The sequence below is a fragment of the Heteronotia binoei genome, chromosome 7 (assembly GCF_032191835.1).
Source record: "Heteronotia binoei isolate CCM8104 ecotype False Entrance Well chromosome 7, APGP_CSIRO_Hbin_v1, whole genome shotgun sequence".
Taxonomy (NCBI): domain Eukaryota; kingdom Metazoa; phylum Chordata; class Lepidosauria; order Squamata; family Gekkonidae; genus Heteronotia; species Heteronotia binoei.
This window is the reverse complement of record NC_083229.1, coordinates 27,458,474-27,478,265: the sequence shown is the minus strand read 5'-3', so window position 1 is coordinate 27,478,265 and position 19,792 is coordinate 27,458,474. Positions and strand designations below refer to the sequence as shown.

Here is a 19,792-nt window from a genome sequence, read left to right as displayed (position 1 = left end):
TTCCTTGTTCTAACCGAAGGGCTTTTAAATTCAGCATGTTTTAACCTTTTACTTATGTAATAATATATCTAAAGCTCTAAAGAATAATTAAGTATTTGCAAAAAAGTAGCCATCAAATTTCCTAAAATATCTAAAAACAGTTAACCATGCAATACGAACGCCGGAGTTCCTATGCATTTGTATCGTGTTAAACTCTGTTTCTCCCTTACCCTCTCTCCTTAAGGACACACAAAACTAATTCTTCACTGCTAATATTCCAAGAAGTTGCTGGTCTGTTTTCTATAAAAAGCTGTGTTCTCATTTTAGCAACTCATTCCTTATGTTGAAGAAGATGGTTCCAAGCACGATGACCGTGGAGTAGCCAGTCAGCTTCACTTTGCTAGCGAAGAGAGAAGGGAAATCATGGAAGTGAACAAGGTAGCAATGTACATTTTGTATGTAGCTAATGCAGCCCTGTGGAAGTTTACTTGGACAGCCTAAAATATGCCTTTGATTCACATTTATATATCTGTGGATCTCTAAATCTGTGGATCAAGACCATGCTTATCCAAAACAGATGTTTCTACAAACCTGGGACACACACTCCCCCCCCCCCCCGCCTCCCCAATTAGCAGAGAGTCTGACATACCTCAAAACATATATTGGGGGTGTTTTAAATTTCCCTCAGGTTTCCCTGCTTCCTCTCAAGCTGTCTCCAGGGCAGACAGGCAAACGCTCCACAGCAGATATCTTGATTTCAGAGAGTTCCTGGAAGGAAGTGAATGTGGTCATTGGTGGCCGCAGAGGATTTCAGGAAGAAGATATTGGATTTATATTCTGCCTTCCACTCCAAATCTGAGTCTAAGAGTGGCTCACAATCTCCTTTATCTTCTTCCGCCACAACAGACATCCTGTGAGGTGGGTGGGGTTGAGAGGACTCTTACAGCAGTTGCCCTTTCAAGGACAACCTCTGCCAGAGCTATGGTTGACCCAAGGCCATTCCAGGAGGTGCAAGTGGAGGAGTGGGGAATCAAACCTGGTTCTCCCAGATAAGAGTCTGTGCACTTAATCACTACACCAAACTGCCTCTCAGCAGCAGCTGTGGCAGAGCCTGGGATTCATGTTGGGCCAGGCAGCTGCTGCAATAAACGCCAGAAGCCATGCTGGGCCCAGCAAGAAAGTGGAGGAGGATGGGATTCCCTCCCCCATGAGTCTCGCGAGCCCACACTTTTGTACAGCATTATTTTATTTAAAAATGTTTAACTTTTCTCCAGCAAGTGAGCCCAAGGTGGGTTATAAGACAACCATTATCAAACCTGTTCAACAGTGTAATATTTCAGGGGCATAGCCAGGATTTTTCAGGTCGGGGCAGGCGTAAAGAAAGGGGGGCAGCCTGGGTTGACTGGGTTTCTTACTGTTTCTGTCGGCTGCAGAAGCAGTAAGACCCCCCCCCCCCACACACACACACACATCTCTGACTGTTGGAGAGACACAGGTTCGAGTCACTGGGTTTCTTCCTGCTTCTGCAGCTAATGCTGCATGTTCCTATTTCTTGAAAATGATGAGCAATGGTATGAGTGTTGTTCAGCCTGTGTTAAGTTTAAGAACTAATGGTTGTGGGTAAATATGTTAGTTGCTTATATGGGTTACTGGAAGACCAAGGGGCAGACCTTAAAAATAAGGCCCAAACACTGTGTGAGTCCCATGCCAGGGCTGTGGGCAGAAACTTCAGCTGGAAGACTGCGTTCACCAGCCCCAGGGTCCTTAAATGTGGATAGCCAGGTCTGGCTGTTGTAAAGTCTTCTTCCTGCCTAGTGTTTGCTGATGGTGTGTGTTCCTGTTAATTTCTGTGTTTGGAGAATGATTTTTCTTTTTATTTCTTTTATCAGAACATTTATTAGCTGCCTTCCTACATTACAGAACTCAGGGCTGTTTGTAAGGTTAAAACAATTTTTATTTAGTAACATATAGTAACAATATCTTATTCCTGCATCATTAATAACGTCTTTTTATCTATCCCACATATTACTTTCTAACCACCCCTCCCCCCCTTACTTGACCCCCGCCGGTGTTATTTACATATAATACTAATATTAAAAGGTACCCTTAACTAATAACAACAAAAATTTACATTTTTCCTTCTAAGACTTAATCATTATCAAAAATTGTCCAATGTCCTTTTATTTTCCACTCTTTTTCTGCATATCTTCTGAACTTTTTCCACTCCATCTTAAAAACTTGTAAGTCATAGTCTGTTAAGATTCTTGTTCATTTGTCCATTTCACTCCATGTCATAACTTTTACAATCCAATCCCATTTCTCTGGTATTTTTTCTTGCTTCCACAACTGCGCATATAATGACCTAGCAGCTGAAAGCAAGTGCCAAATTATAGTTCTGTCTTCTTTTGGAAATTTTCCCATTTGTAATCCCAACAGAAAAGTCTCTGCAATTTTTTTAAATTCACATCCCAAGATCCTAGAAATTTCTTGTTGAATCATCTGCCAATACTTTTTTGCTCGTTCACAAGTCCACCACATATGGTAGAAAGAACCTTCATGTTTTTTACATTTCCAACATCTATCTGGCATCCTATTGTTCATCTTTGCCAACTTTTTAGGAGTCATATACCATCTATACATCATTTTAAAACAGTTCTCTTTAATACTATGACACGTCGAAAGCTTCATAGAGTTCTTCCACAAATATTCCTAAGTTTCCATCTGTATTTCTTTATTTACATTTATTGCCCACTTAATCATTTGAGATTTCAATACTTCATCTTTCGTAGACCATTTTAAAAGTAATTTATATAGTTTTGAAATTAATTTTTCATTGTCTCTAAGCAGAAATCTTTCCATTTCTGTTTGCTCTTTTCTTATTCCTTCCGTTTTAATATCATTATCCACCAAGCTCTTTATTTGTTGCATTTGGAACCAATCATATTTATTATTTAGCTCTTCAGCAGTTTTCAATTCTATTTTGCCACTTTGTATTTTTAATAGTTGATTATATGACAACCACTTTTCTTCACCCATCTCAGCTGTTATTTTTATTACTTCTGCTGGCACTATCCATAACTGTTTTCTCTCATCTCCATGTTTCTTATATTTCATGCATGTATTTAGCAAATTATTTCTTATATAATGGTGAGAAAAAATCATCCATCTTTTTTCCCATAATACATATAAGCGTGCCAGCCAAATTTATTTCCATGACCTTCCAACGCTAAGAGTTTTTTGTTTAACAGCATCGTCCATTCTTTTATCCACACTAAACAAACTGCTTTGTGATATAATTTTAAATCTGGTAATTAGAATCCGTCTCACTCTTTTGCATCCGTTAAAAATTTCATTTTAATCCTTGGTTTCTTCCCAGCACACACAAACTCTGAAATTTTTCTTTGCCGTCTATTAAATTGTTTACTGTCTTTCACAATTGGGATAGTTTGAAACAAATACATTATTCTTGGTAGAATATTCATTTTAATTGCAGCTATTCTGCCCAGCAATGACAAATTAAGTTTATTCCATTTTAACATATCTTCATCCATTTTACGCCATAGCTTCTCATAATTATTTTTGAACAAATCAATATTCTTCATTGTTATCTCCACACCCAAATATTTTACCTTAGAGTTAACTTCACAACCCGTTAGCCTCTGCAATTCCTTTTGTTTATTTACTTGCATATTTTTACGTAGAAGTTTTGATTTTTCTTTATTAATACAAAGTCCCGCCAATTCCCCATATTCTTGTATTTTAGCTAACAACAAAGGTGTGACTTGTATGGGATTTTCATTTATAGACATTATATCATTTGCAAATGCTCTATATTTGTAAATAAATCCTTTTACTTTTAATCCTTATATTTCTTTGACTTCTTGGATTTGCATCAGTAAAATTTCAAGAGTCATTATAAACAACAGTGGGGAAAGCGGACAGCCTTGTCTTGTACCTTTGCTAATTATCATGTCTTCTGTAAGATCTGCATTTATACATAGCCTTGCACGTTGTTCAGTATATATTGCTTTTATCATCCTTATAAAGTTTTCCCCTAACTCCATTTTCTCCATTACTGCAAACATAAAGTCCCGGTTTAAATTACCAAATGCTTTCTCTGCATCCGCAAAGAATAATGCTACTTCCTTTTCTGGATGTCTTTCATAATATTCTACAATATTTACAACCGTTCTAATATTGTCTCATATTTGCCTTTTGGGGAGAAACCCCACTTGATCTTCCTTTATAAAATTTGTCAAATGTTGTTTAAGCCGTTCTGCCAAGATTCTTGTGTATATTTTATAGTCATTATTTAATAGGGAGATTGGGCCATAATTTTTTGCATTTGTGACATTTCTATCTTCCTTTGGAATCAATGAAATAACAGCTTCCTTCCACGTATTTGGTATTTTCCGTTTTATTCTTATCATGTTCATCAATTTCTGAAGTTTTGGTATTAACTCCTCTTTGAAGGTTTTAAAAAAATTAGCTGTATATCCATCTGGCCCAGATGCTTTTCCATTTTTCATTGCATGAATTGCTGCTTCAATTTCTGTTTTTTCAATTGGATCATTCAAAACTTTTCCCATATTTTCTGTTAAGGGTGCTATTTTAATCTTTTGTAAATACTCTTCCATCTTTTCTTTCTTTTAACACCCTTAAATAATTTGGCATAATACTTAAAGAATTCTCTTTTTATTCCTTCTTGATCTACCACCTCTCTTCTCTCCACCACAATTTTATTAATTTATTTTCTCTCTTTTTCTTCAGTTGCCAGGCCAAATATTTTCCAGGTTTATTTGCTCCCTCAAAAGATTTCTGCTGCAATCTTTTCAAATTCCATTCCGGTTCTTTATTTAACAAATGTCTCATTTGTGTTTGTAATATTGTAATCTCCCTCATAATTTTCTTTTTCCCTGGCCTTTTTCTCAGTTCCCCTTTTTTCTTTCATTTTGAATGTCCAGCATCTGTTTTTCTTTTGCCGTCTTGTCTTTATTATTCAATGTAATCAATATTCCTCTCATTACTGCTTTATAAACATCCCACACTGTCTGAAATTCTATATCTTCTTTATCGTTTATTTGGAAGAAAGCTTTAGTTTCATTTTCTAGAGATGTCAATATTTCTTCTGTAGTAAATCTTCATTCAATCTCCATCTTCTCAACTTTTTAGACAATTTTGTAATCCACATTATTGGGTTTTGATCAGCCCCTATATTAGGTAAAATCTCTATTTTCTCTATTTTCTTTGTTATAAGGCCTAAATCTTTAGTTCCCCACAACGTGTCTTGCTGAAAAAAAAGGTATAGTTCCGCACTTCAGGATTAAATTTCCTCCATATATCCTCCAAATTTTCTTGTTTGACCAATTAAAAAAAAAGACTTTGGCAATTTTCCTTCCTTATTATTTCCCCCCCCCCCAGACCTATCCAGTATGTTCTTAATTGTTCCATTAAAGTCCCCCATTATCAAAACTTGATCATATGTCACTTCATCAAATTGTTGTATGTCTTTTAAAAAAGAATCCTTTGCTCCATTTGGTGCATACAGTCCCAGTAACAATGGGTTTTTTTGCATTTAATATTTCTACCGCTACGAATCTTCCATCTTTATCTTTAAACACTAATTTTGGGTCCAATTCTTGTTTAATATAAAAAATCACTCCCCCTTTCTTCTGTTCAGCCAATGAATGACATTCTAGTCCCAATTGCTTATTCCATAAAAATTTGTAATCCTTTTGTTAAGTATTTCTTGTAAACAAACTATATTGCAATTTTGCTTTTTAATCCAATGAAACGTTGCCTTTCTTTTTTTGTGGTGAATTTAGTCCATTTACATTCCAAGATAATAATTGGTGCAAATTCTTTATGTTCTTCATAAAATCCACGCAGTTCCTGTGTGCTTGTAATTGTAATCCTTTTTCCTTGTAGCTCAAAGCTCAAACCTTCAGCTATTATCCATCTATACCTCATTTCATTGTCCCGTAATTTTTCTGTCAATTTCTTATATGCTCTTCTGTCATTTATCACTTGTCTTGAAAACTCCTTCATAATTCTTACTCTGCTGCCTCCCACTATCAATGTCTTTTCAAAGTTTTTATTCATGATTTTTCCCACCATTTCTTTTCTCATATATCTTATAACCACATCTCTTGGTAGATTTTTTTTTTTTTTTGTCATATAGTGAGTTCACTCTATACATATAGTCATACATGTTTCTAGTCCCTTCAGGATCTTCCTCCAAAAATTCTGCAATTATTTTTATTATATATTCTTTCAAATCAGTTTCTTCATCCTCAGGTACTCCTCTCAGACGTATCTGGGTCTCCCATCAATTTGCAGTCATGAATTGCCACTTTTTCTTGTATTTTTAACAAGGGGGAATCATGTACTTTCACTCTCCCTTCCACCTCTTGCACTTTTTTTGATGTCGCCACAGTCTCATTTCTGAGATCCTCTATATCTTTTTTTTAGCTCTTCAATATCTTTTCTAATTTCTTTTTTGGAAGCAGTTATCTCTTTCATCCCTTTCATTATCCTGGCTTCCATTGCATCTAATTGGTCCTGCATTTTCTCCAGTGAAGCAGTCCTTGCATGGGTTTGCTTGTGGTCTGACATGTAAAAACACCGAAAATTTTGACCTCATCAAATTAAATTTCAAGTATCAGATTTAAAAGAGTGAGGCTTGCTCTTTCCAATAAGCCTAATTTTGTTGTCATCAGAGCCTCCTGGGCTCAGATATTAATTTTTAAAGTTTTTATTTTTTCCAAAATGGCGGTCGCGATTTTCTGCCTCACTTTAAAAAAAATTTCCTTTTTCCTCTAGAGGCTTCTAAAATGATTATTAACAGTAATGTCCAATAGTATTTACCTTATAATTGTCACCTCTGTCAGCTCCACCAATTTTTAATGTCCCGAACACTTTAAAAATTTTATTTAAATTTTAGCCTCCTAGCAATGGCCACTGATGTTTTTCTATGATATTATAGTCTTAGAGTAGGCTGGCTGCTTCAATGATTTCCCTTTTCCATCCGATACTTCCTGCTTTGCTTGCCACCAAATCCCGTTTTCGCTGGTAGAGAGATCTCACGATACTTGACGTATTTCCTGTGTTGGTTGTGGGAGCTGCAAATCTATTACGATGGGGCTTTTTCTCCAAAACCCCAAGTAGACAAAACAATAAATTCCTTTCCACTTTTTAGCACTGTCCTTTAAATTTACAAAGTCCAAATTTCGCCCCTTCTCCCCTTCTTCTTCCAAGCTTTCTAGATTTCAATTTCCCACCTTCTGATTTTATTTTGTTTAACTTTAATTAGTCCCGAAATGAAAGATAGCAATCTGTACCTTTTCTGTAGTTATCCAGATCAACACCGGTCTTGTATAGCTTTAGATGTTTAGCAGTATCAAAGAAGATTAGGATCCTGTCGAGCTTATGTCAAATAAATGACTCTGGAAACTTCTGCAGATGATGAAAATGCAACTGTTCTCCGGAGACCCCTCAAAGGAGCCCCCCCCCTCCCCGGGACTCCCTTTTAGCCAAGGTAAATCTCAAAGTTTCCTGTGCATATCTTGGACTGATCTCAGATGAGAAAAGTAGGCAGTAGACATTAGATTGCCTTCCACTACCCCGAACAGAAGTTCCAGCCTGTTCGCCTTCTGAGAAGCAGTTCAGCTCGGCATTTTCCAACCCCAGAAGTCAGAACTCAGGGCTGTTCGTAATGTAAACAGAAAATAACCATAAAAATGCATGAAAATCATCCTTTAAAGATCACAATTTAAGTCAGCCAATAAATAGGAAAACTCAGTTAATCAAGTGCTGTCCTGAATAAAACCATTTTCAACTGCCACCTAAAGATCTGAAGCAAGGATGCGAGGTGTACCTCTCTGGGGGAAGTTATTATCCTGGGACTGCCACCAAAAAGGCCCTCTCTCACATGCCCACCAGACATGCTCTTTTAATTGGTGGGATAGCAGTTGGCATAATGTAATGTGGATGCTTTTCTGCCATAAAATGTGGATGCTTTTCTGCCTGCCTGCCTGAGCACATTCAGTTTACAGTTCACTTAGTTAGGTTCCAGCCACAGGCTAACAGGTTCCCAGTTCAAGTCCAAGACATGTTGATGGGGCTTTGTGGGCAGTCTAGAAGCAGACTACAGTTTGCCTTTCTTTCAGAGGTATCCACTTGGGGCCCAACACATGTCAGGCCATGTTTGAAAAGCATTGGATCGTGTTGTCTGAAACCTGATGGCCTAACAGAAGCTTTGTGCTTAAAGAAGTAATAAAACAAACACCTTTCTTGAACATTAACCACATCTAACAAAACACAATTGAGTCTGCAGTAAGGATAAGCATGTGTGCCTTTTTGTCAGAATATCAGGGGGGAGATGTGTCCTTTATGCTAAAGATGGAATCGAATTTTCTGCTTCAGTGTAAATTCACAATTGCAAATTATCATCCAAGTGAATACGGCTGACAGATTAGCATTTATTATGAGGATCCAGATTGGTTGACAGGGTAACGTGTTGAGCTGTCTATTTGCGCAACTTATCCTTCAGCCTGCGATGACTGATGCAGAAGGAAGGCTGCGCGAGGTCCTTATACAATAAGAAAATTGTTGAATATGATGAGGAAATGTGGGCAAAATGCCTCTGAGCACGGTCCAGTAGGAACGCCTGTTCTTCAAGCCCCAATTCATTGTGGGTTGAGTGTGTGGGACAGATATGTCTGAAATTATGTTCTTTGATTTGGATAGGAAATTTAGTTTAATAAGAACATAAGAGGAGCCCTGCTGGATCAGAGCAGTGGTCCATCTAGACCAGTATCCTTTCTCTCACAGTGGCCAGCCATTTCCTCTGGAAGGCCAGCAACAGGGCAGAGAGACCGAGGCCTTCCCTTGGTGTTGCCTTCTGGCTCTGGGGTTGCTTCTGAATGTGGAGATTCCCCTCAGCCACCTTGGCTAGTAGCCACTAATAGACATGCTCCATGAACCTATCTAATCCCCTTTTAAAACTGTTTATTCTTGTGGCCATCACTACATCCTTGAGCAGCAAATTCCACATTTTAATCATTCTCTGTGTAAAGTAGGGTTTACTTTTGTCCACCTGAACCTACTGCCCATTAGCATCATTGGATGTCCTCAAGTTCTAGTACTTTGGGAGAGGGAGAAAAAGTTTTCAATTATTTTATAAACTTCCATCATGTCTCTTCCCCCCCCCCCCCCCAGTTGTCTCTTCTAAACTGAGACTTCCCAGATTCTTCAGTCTTTCCTCATAGGGAAGGTGCTCCAACCCCATAATCGTCTTCTGTACCTTTTCCACCTCTGCAATGACCTTTTTAAGATACGGTGGCCAGAACTGTACCCAGTACTCCAACTGAGGTTGCAACATAGATCTATGCAGGGGCATTACGATATTGGCTGCTCCATTCTCAGTCCATTTGCTAATAATCCCTAACAAGAGTTTTACAACCTTTTTCACTTTTGCAGCGCACTGAGTTGACACTTTCATTGAGCCATCCACTACAACCCCAAGATCTTTTCCCCGTCAGTCTCAGCAAGTTCAAACCCCATTAGCCTATACTTGAAGTTGGTATTTTTGCCATGGTAGCCGTTATCAATTTGCCAGGGGGAAGCTAGGTTACAGTCTCATCCTATGCGAAGTTCAAAGTCCATTGACAGAACATGTTACTCTGTTTAGGGTAGCAGTGCCAATCTGTCACAGTGAAAACAGAAGAGGACAAGGCTTGTAGCTTCTTAAAAGGCTAACAGGTGGCAGCATGGCATAAGCTTTCGTGGACTAGGGCCTGTTCATCTGAGGCATGGAAGTGTTATCTTTAGCTGACAGATATACAGAATATAAAGAGGGGGATGTGAATACTGAAGACAAAAGGCCATGTAGCACCAGAGCAGTGTTCCTTCTAAACTGAGTTAGTGTGAGCTGGCTCACAGTGTTTTAGCCTCCAGCTCACACGTTTGTCTTGGCTCAGGAAAAATGGCCCCAGAACAAACTAATGTATGCAGTAGCTCACAACTCTAATGCCAATAGCTGACAAAGCAGAATTTTTGCTCACAAGACTCTACAGGTTAGACGGGGTATTGCACCAGAGGTAGCGTCTGTGACCTTTCTGAGCATAGATCAGATAGACGCCTCAAGTTACTTTGTCAAAGGGATCATCAGAAACAAAGTTTCATGAAGGTAGCCCCATTGGACTATGGTAGAGGAGCTAGATTTGGGTCCAGTAGAACCCTGGAAACCAAGAAGAGAGAGAGCTGAAATCTGGCGAAGAGAGTTTTAACTCTTGAAAGCTTACCCCTCCCAAATTTTGTTGGGCTCTAAGATGCTACTGGAATTGAATCAGAAACAAGCAGCAGAGGATAAACCAGACATCTAATGAAGTAGGTTGTACTTTATAGAAGCTTATGCTGCAACCGCTGTGTGGTTTTGTTTTTGAAGGTGCCAACCCTGGGCTCACTTTTGTGCTTATATCTATTTAAGTAATTAAAGTCAACTTGGAGGGGGGGGGATGAAATTCAGCTTTAGAAGAAAAAAAAAGAAGTTTTTTGACATTTTCTGCTTCTGTCACTGCCAATTAGTGAGAAAAAGGGTGTTATGAAAGCCTTTCCACGCAGGCAGTGTGCCTAGGCACCGGGAGGGGGGACGTATGGCAGGGAGAGATGACTACAGGATGTGAATTTTAAAGAAAAGCAACTGTCATCCCCCCTCCCCTCCCCCCCATTTCCTCTAACCGAATGGTATAACATCACATATATAGAAAGATTTAATATAACATGAATTTATCCTCAGTTATATGCGGTCTTTAACTGTTAATATGCTTTCACTGTCTGTTTTTCATGGGCTTTATTGATAGCTTTATGGCATGTTTTTGCCCTCGTTGTTGTAGCTGAATGCTAATTTGTTTATCATCCTCCTTGGTGTGATCTTGTAAAAAGGAATTTCATAAATGTTTATGATGGAGCCTAACTTCTTCTTCCTTCAGCAAACAGAGAACTAGCGCAGGGAGTCTGGCTGCATGGAGATTTGTGCCTTGAAGCATCAGTACCGACCAGCTATTCTTTGCACTTTTAAAAGACTGCGTTATACTCTCCAGATTTTTGTAAAAAATAATAATAGTAATAATAATTTTTAAAGGACAGGTTTGAATTTTCTAGAGTGTGGGCTATGAATGAATATTTATTAATGTGTTACAGAAGAAACCTTGCCACAATTCTCCCTAGTTGGAATTTAGCCTGACTGCAGTCATATATGAGAAGCACAGATGGAAACCCTTACAGCAGATTCCAACGATAATAAATATATATATTCCTCTTTTGACTTGGGTATAAAATACCCCTTTCCCCCCTATATATGAAATTACTCTCTTCATTTCAGTTTTTCCTTGCTGGGAAGCATTTGAAAAGTGTTTGAAAAGGTACTTCTTTCCATTATCTTCCTTGGCAACGATCCTTGTTATCTTTTAATAACCATTTAGAAGAGTATGCTGTACACCACTATTTAAGCCATACTCTGGTTTTCTTGGCACACAGAGAGCAATCCAAAGAGGTCTACTCAGAATCCTACTCAGGATTCTGGAACTTGCTCCGAGGAAAGTGTTGCACTGATAGGCTGTGATCAGATGGTTAGTTTGCCCCAATATAGTTGCTTTTCCTAATGGATTAAATGGACTTGTTCACTCATTCATATCCGTCAGCTGTTCCCCAGTTGTACTCTCCCCGTCATACGACAAGTTGGAGTAAATAGACAGCAGATGAATTCTGGTACTTTTGGATCCCCACACACAGGGCTTTTGTTGTCGCTGGAACTCCTTTGAATATTAGGCCACACACCCCTGATGTAGCTAATCTTCCTGGAGCTTACAGTAGGCCCTGTACTAGGATTGGCTACATAAGAGGGGTGTGGCCTGATATGCAAAGGAGTTCCTGCTACAAAAAAAGCCCTGCCCGCACATTTATCCCTGCCTGCAACCATAGCCTCTAGTTAAGGAAAACCAAAGCTATTTAGGGTGCCATTGGTCAGAACCTGGATGGCCCAGACTAGCCTGATCTCAGAAGTTAAGCAGGGCTGACCATGGTTAGTACTTGGATGGGGGACAAAGAAGGAAGTCCAGGGTTACTACACAGTGACAGGTAATGGTGAACCACCCCTGCATGTCTCTTGCCTTGAAAACCCTACAGGGTCGCCACAGGTCACCTATGATTTGACAGTGCTTCCCACTGCCGCAAGGTCAGAACTAAAGCTGTAAACTGAAGAGTGGCATTTCAGAGGCCAGGATACTGGTCACAATTTCAGATTTTTTTCCTGCAGTTTTCAGACTTCTTTCAAATTTGTAGAGAGACTTCCCTAATCTCCATTTTGTGTCTCTGTCGATCATCTCGTCTATGGCCCAGTTTGGATACAGATCTATCAGTGGGGCAGCAATCTCAATAAATGCCCTTTGTTACCGGAAATATCCAACTTCTGTCAATTAGGAACATTGTTAAGCACACATTGCATAAGTGGACTGTACTTAACAGTTTCTGGGTCAATATTTAATTTGTGCTTTTCTAGCAATGAAAGGGCCTGATCCAATTACGCAGTGAAATGCATTAACTTTAACTGGAAGTCATAATTGCCTTTTGCTTAAAAGCCAGTCTGCATGACGCTTTGTCATCAGCTTTCCCCCCTTTTTTAATTCAACGCTTGTGCTACATTTAAAGCCACATCACCTAGGCAGCAGGTAGTACAGCAGAAGCAAATGATTTTCCCTCAGGTGCCAGATCTCAGTATATTATCCATACATTGACCTAAGACCAGTTTGATTGCATCTGAAAGTGCTGTAAATTTTTATTGGCTCATTCGCTATCAGTAGCACTGTTCTGGTGCTGATGGGGGATAGAAATACTCAGGGCTTCTTTTTGTAGCAGGAACTCCTTTGCATATTAGGCCACACACCCCTAATGAAGCCAATCCTCCTGGAGCTTACAGTAGGCCCCGTAAAAAGAGCCCTGTAAACTCTTGGAGGATTGGCTTCATAAGAGCGGTGTGGCCTAATATGGAAAGGAGTTCCTACTACAAAAATAGCCCTGGAAATACCACATTGTGCTTGTGTGGTTGGGCGGGGGCGGGGGGTGTTTCTTCCCTTTTCCCAAAGAGTGGGGCTGTTTTACAGCGCTAGCAGTTAGAGGCAAATCTGAAAATAAAATCTGGAAGGCCTACTGAGAAGTTGCTGTCATCATCTGAATAATTAAAACGTGTCAGTTTCTTTTTGCCAAAAGAAGCTTTTCTTTTTTTAAAATTAAAAAGGGGGCTCCAGCTTGCCACGGCTACGCTCGGGGAAGCTTCTCCCGCTTAATTAGGCCTGTGGAAGCAAGTTTGCCAAATGCCAACTTTGCTCTTCTTTTTTAAAAATTTATTTGATTACAATATTTATATCCCGACTTTCTGAATGCATATGCGAGATGGCTTTTACTATATTTTTATGGTGCTTGCCTTCCACTGGCTAATATGCAAACCCTCGGGGGGTTTATGGAGATGGAGTGAAACCGTAGACATTGGATTAGGATGTCACGAACAAGCTGCGGCTTGTTCATGACAAGAGCGTGCCTGGCTTATTCTTGGCTGTGCGCGCAACGTTCTTTCCTCTTTCTGCTCCCCTTGAGCTCAGAGCCAAGGTTGAAGCGGAAAATCTTCAGTTCTAATGTAATAAATTGCACTGAGTTCTAACTGGGAAGACTGCAGCGTTGGCTCCCCATCCAAGGGGAAGTTGGGGAAAGGAGAGTATTTGAACCCTCAAATAATTTAGTATATCACCTTTTGTATTGATACCCTTTAAAGTACTCTTGTTTGAGATCATATCTTCTGATGTGAATAGGGGTCATAGGTTCTTTAAGACTTGATTTGTTTATGGTGGGGTGAATCCAATTGAAGGAGTTCATTCAACATTAGGATCTTCTGTTGGAGGCAGAATCCTTAGGCTAGAAAAAGGTTTCAAACTTAATGAAGTGGAATTCTGGATAGGATCTACCCTAAGAATGTCTAAGCTGCCTTACCGTGTGTGTCGTGTTGTCAAGTTGTTTCTGACTTATGGCAACCCTATGAATCAGTGTCCTCCAAACTACCCTAAGAGATGGATTAATTCAAACTACCCTGTTGTTAACTTTAACATGGCCTTGTAAGCTGAGGGCCATGGCTTCCTTGATGGAATCAGTCCATCTCCCGTTGGGTCTTCCCTGCTACCTTCAACTTTTCCTGGTATTATTGTCTTTCCCAGTGACTTTTGCCTTCTCATAATGTGTCCAAAGTACAACAGCCCCAGCTGAATCAATTTTAGCTTCTTGAGGGTGTTCAGGCTTGATTTGATCTGGAGCCCACTGATTTGTCTTTACAGTAACTTAACTGAAGACTAGTCATTATCTAAAACATCAATAAAATTTAACAGCCAAGACTCCCGCCAAAGTATGTTTGAAATAAACCCAAACCACTCTCTTCTATACATCTTCTAGCGAAGAAGAAGAAGAAGATGATGATATTGGATTTATATCCCGCCCTTCACTCTGAATCTCAGAGTCTCGGAGCAGCTCACAATCCCCTTTATCTCCCTCCCCTACCACAGACACCCTGTGAGGTGGGTGGGGCTGAGAGAGCTCTCTCAGAAGCTGCCCTTTCAAGGACAACCTCTGCCAGAGCTATGGCTGACCCAAGGTCATTCCAGCAAGTGGAAGAATGGAGAATAAAACCTGGTTCTCCCAGATAAGAGTCTGCACATAACCACTACACCAAGGAGCCTCAGCTCTAACAGGGAAGCCTGTATAGACTGCCCCTGCCTTTCTTCCTGTGGGAGAGGACTGCACAGGCCACAGGTGGCAGCCAAAAACCCCCCTGTATGCCTACACAAGTATACAGTTCTGAAGACATTTCCTGTAGGAAGGCATTCAAGGCCCAGGCAAGTGAAGTCGGCAGTTCAGAATCTCTATTCTGAAACCGTTTAGTGTTTTAAGGGTTAAAACCAGCACGAGTTGAGCTCAGAAATCTACTGACAACTTGTGTAGTTCTGGTAGCACTGATCTATGATTGGCCCAGTAAGTTTCCGGCAGATCCCTTGCATTGCAATTTGAACTTACTGTGGTTTCTGAACAGTCTTCAAGGGCAGTACTACATAGAGTATATTACAGTAGCCTGACTTGGATGTTACCAAGGCTTACACGATTGAGGCAATGGAGAGAAGCATGAAGAAAGAGTAGGTTGGTAGCCCCAGTAGTTGGGGCTTTTTCAATTTGTCATCTCACAGAGGTCTGAGAGGAGCAGAGCAGAGCAGCTCTGATAGCTGAGACAGCTGGAGAAGTTGCTGAGAATTTCTGAGTTTTGAAAGACTTCATTCTGAGGTTTGTGGGGCTGCCTAAAATTCTGAGTTGTGATAGCTGGGGAACTGCTCTTTGTTTGTTCTTTGTTTGGTTGAGTGGGCTAAAGGTGAAAGAGATTGAGAGTGATTGCTGCTGATTGCTTAGGAGTGCCTCTGCTCCACCCTCTTTGCATTTTAAGCTGCACCTTGCCAGAGAGCTAAAGGGCTCTTGGCCTGTGGTTCTTCGCCTAGGGGCTCCCTAAGGACCAGGAACCCAGATCCCTGATTTCCTTGGTCTCCCAATAAGGTAAGTTGACCCTCCAGAAGGGGAGCCACATAAACAAACAGGATTTAAAGGGGACTGTATATTTTAAATATATATATAGAATGCCAGCAGGGGGTTGGGGGCTTTCCAGTGTTTTGCACTGCGTGTCACATGTACGACTAACTGCCCAAAGGATAGAAGTCTTGGGTGTGTGCTCGATGCAAGGAGCTCCTGGTCCTCAGGGAACGAGTTTGTACCCTTGAGGCCGAGGTGACTGCTCTGGAGAAGCGGAGACGGTCAGTTAGGCACTTGGGGAAGACTCTCGGGGGTGTATTAGATGAGCCCCGCTCTGAACGTAGCAGCCCCGTTGCTGCCAGAGAGCATGAGGGTCGAGAGGGAACAGGGCACTGTGCTGAGGATAAGGGGAATGCACCCTCAGAAGGGACCTCTTCTTCGGTTGGTGAGCGGGAATCCTTTCGTGCCAAGCAACCATCCCTGGGCGGGGGGAGGGGGGGTTTTGGTAGTTGGTGATTCGATCCTTAGGCAAGTAGACAGCTGGGTGGCAAAACCGCATACTGACCATATGGTGGCTTGCCTGCCTGGTGCGAAGGTAGCGGACATTACGTGTGTAGTAGATAGGTTGATAGACAGTGCTGGGGAGGAGCCTGTGGTCGTGGTGCATGTTGGCACCAACGATGTGGGGAAATGCAGTTGTGAGGTCCTGGAGGAAAAATTTAGGTTGCTAGGCGGGAGACTTAAGGCCAGGACCTCCAAGGTAGCCTTCTCGGAAGTGCTACCTGTTTCACGTGCAGGGCAGGAGAGACAGGCACAAATTAGAAGTCTCAGTGTGTGGATGAGACGATGGTGTAAGGTGGAAAGGTTTAAGTTCGTTAGGCACTGGGATGCTTTCTGGAACAAGCGGGAGCTGTATAAAAGAGACGGTCTCCACTTGTCCCTGGATGGAACCAGGCTGCTGGCACTTAAAATCAAAAAGGTGGCAGAGCAGTTTTTAAACTAAATATTGGGGGAAAGCCGACAGGAGATGAAATGTCTCTGGTTCGGGAGGACTCGTCTCAAAGAGATGAAGGGTTGGCTGCTATTTTTCTACTGGGTAATGGATCAGAGTTGTCCACTGTGATGGTGACAAACAGTATGGACTGTCTGCCAGAGTCTCGAGGCAGCAGGAGGAAGGTGGCGGGCCTAGCTTGCCTGGGAAATTATAGATGTTTGTATGCAAATGCTAGAAGTGTTCGAAGTAAAATTGGTGAATTGGAATGTTTAGTGTTGGGAGAAAACATAGCAATTGTGGAAATTTCAGAAACTTGGTGAAATGAGGAGAATCAGTGGGACACGGTGATTCCTGGATATAAGCTATATCGGAAGGATAGGGAGGGAAGGGTTGGAGGTGGGGTGGCTCTGTATGTCAGAGAGGATATACGGTCCAGTAAGACTGAGGTCAGAGAATTAGATTCCCTTTTAGAAATGCTTTGGGTTGTTGTTATCGCCCACCAAATCAAAAGAGAGAGGATGATTATAATATGATGGAAGGCTTAAAGATAGCAGCTAAATGTAAAAACTGTGTCATAATAGGTGATTTTAACTACCCGCAGATTGATTGGGTCAATATGTGTTCTGGTCGAGAGAAAGAGACTGAGTTTCTTGATGCTCTCAATGACTGCGCTATGGAGCAGATGGTCTCAGAACCTACCAGGGGTGGGGCGATCCTGGATTTGGTCCTAAGTAATGCCCAAGACTTGATGAGAGATGTAAAAGTGATTGCGCCACTTGGAAGCAGTGACCATAATGTTATTGATTTCACCGTTTGTATAAATAGGGAGTTGCTCAAAAAGACCGCCACAACCACGTTTAACTTTAAAAGGGGTAAATTCACTGAGATGAGGAGGCATGTGAGGAGGAAACTGAAAGGAAAGGTAAATATGGTCAAAACCCTTAGGGAAGCTTGGAGACTATTTAAAACTATAATCCTAGAAGCTCAGATAAAATACATACCACAAGTTAGGAAAGGCACAAACAGGCATAAGAAAAGGCCTGCATGGTTAACAAACAAAGTAATGGAAGCTGTAAAAGGTAAGAAGGACTCCTTTAAGCGGTGGAAAACCAGTCCAAGTGAGATTAGTAAAAGGGAACACAGGCTGTGGCAAATCAAATGCAAGACTGTGATCAGGCAGGCAAAAAGGGACTATGAGGAGCATATTGCAAAAAACATAAAGACCAACAATAAAAATTTCTTCAAATATATTAGAAGTAGGAAACCAGCCAGGGAGGCGGTGGGGCCCTTGGATGACCATGGGGTAAAAGGATTACTGAAGGAGGATAGGGAAATGGCTGAGAAGCTGAATGAATTTTTTGCCTCCGTCTTCACTGTGGAAGATGAGAACTTTTTGCCCACCCCAGAACCACTCATTTTGGAAGGGGTGTTGAAATCCTGAGTCAGATTGAGGTGACAAAAGAGGAGGTCCTACAACTGATGGATGAATTAAAAACTAACAAGTCACCGGGTCCGGATGGCATACATCCAAGAGTTCTGAAAGAACTCAAAGTTGATCTTGTGGATCTTCTAACAAAAATCTGTAATCTTTCATTAAAATCTGCCTCCGTTACTGAGGACTGGAAGGTAGCAAATGTCACTCCCATCTTTAAAAAGGGTTCCAGAGGGGATCCGGGAAATTACAGGCCAGTCAGTCTGACTTCAATACCAGGAAAGTTAGTAGAAAGCATTATCAAGGACAGAATGAGTAGGCACATTGATGAACACGGGTTATTGAGGAAGACTCAGCAAGGGTTCTGTAAGGGAAGATCTTGCCTCACTAACCTGTTACATTTCTTTGAGGGGGTGAACAAACATGTGGACAAAGGAGACCCGATAGATGTTGTTTACCTTGACTTCCAGAAAGCTTTTGATAAAGTTCCTCGTCAAAGGCTCCTTAGAAAGCTTGAGAGTCATGGAGTAAAAGGACAGGTCCTCTTGTGGATCAAAAACTGGCTGAGTAATAGGAAGCAGAGAGTGAGTATAAATGGGCAGTCTTCGCAGTGGAGGACAGTAAGCAGTGGGGTGCCGCAAGGCTCGGTACTGGGTCCCATGCTCTTTAACTTGTTCATAAATGATTTAGAGTTGGGAGTGAGCAGTGAAGTGGCCAAGTTTGCGGATGACACTAAATTGTTCAGGGTGGTGAGAACCAGAGAGGATTGTGAGGCACTCCAAAGGGATCTGTTGAGGTTGGGTGAGTGGGCGTCAACGTGGCAGATGCGGTTCAATGTGGCCAAGTGCAAAGTAATGCACATTGGGGCCAAGAATCCCCGCTACAAATACAAGTTGATGGGGTGTGAACTGGCAGAGACTGACCAAGAGAGAGATCTTGGGGTCGTGGTAGATAACTCACTGAAAATGTCAAGACAGTTTGCGTTTGCAATAAAAAAGGCCAACGCCATGCTGGGAATTATTAGGAAGGGAATTAAAAACAAATCAGCCAGTATCATAATGCCCCTGCATAAATCGATGGTGCGGTCTCATTTGGAGTACTGTGTGCAGTTCTGGTCGCCGCACCTCAAAAAGGATATTATAGCATTGGTGAAAGTCCAGAAAAGGGCAACTAGAATGATTAAAGGGATGGAACACTTTCCCTATGAAGAAAGGTTGAAACGCTTGGGACTCTTTAGCTTGGAGAAACGTCGACTGCGGGGTGACATGATAGAAGTTTACAAGATAATGCATGGGATGGAGAAAGTAGAGAAAGAATTCCTTTTCTCCCTTTCTCACAATACAAGAACTCGTGGGCATTCGATGAAATTGCTGAGCAGACAGGTTAAAACGGATAAAAGGAAGTACTTCTTCACCCAAAGGGTGATTAACATGTGGAATTCACTGCCACAGGAGGTGGTGGCGGCCACAAGCATAGCCACCTTCAAGAGGGGGTTAGATAAAAACATAAAGCAGAGGTCCATCAGTGGCTATTAGCCCGTGTGTGTGTGTATAAAAAATTTTTTGCCACTGTGTGACACAGAGTGATGGACTGGATGGGCCATTGGCCTGATTTAACATGGCTTCTCTTATGTTCTTAGTGTCTACAGCTAATAAGCTATTATAGTCGTTGGCTATACATACACTCTTGGTAGGAATGAACAAAGCTGGTTGTGCACTACTGTTTTTTTATATGCCAGCTGGAATAAAATTATTGCGTATATACAGCAAAATGCAAGC

General features: G+C 41.1%; 1 protein-coding gene across 2 annotated transcripts in view; it reads left to right on the top strand.

The window, feature by feature from the left end:
* The window catches only part of MED30 (mediator complex subunit 30), a 37,861-nt gene that overhangs the window by 12,758 nt on the left and 5,311 nt on the right, over nucleotides 1–19,792 (top strand). For both annotated transcript variants that reach the window (XM_060243290.1, XM_060243289.1), the window contains exon 4: nucleotides 307–417. In XM_060243290.1, coding sequence (XP_060099273.1) covers nucleotides 307–417 — 111 coding nt within the window. The remainder of the gene's footprint in view (nucleotides 1–306; nucleotides 418–19,792) is intronic.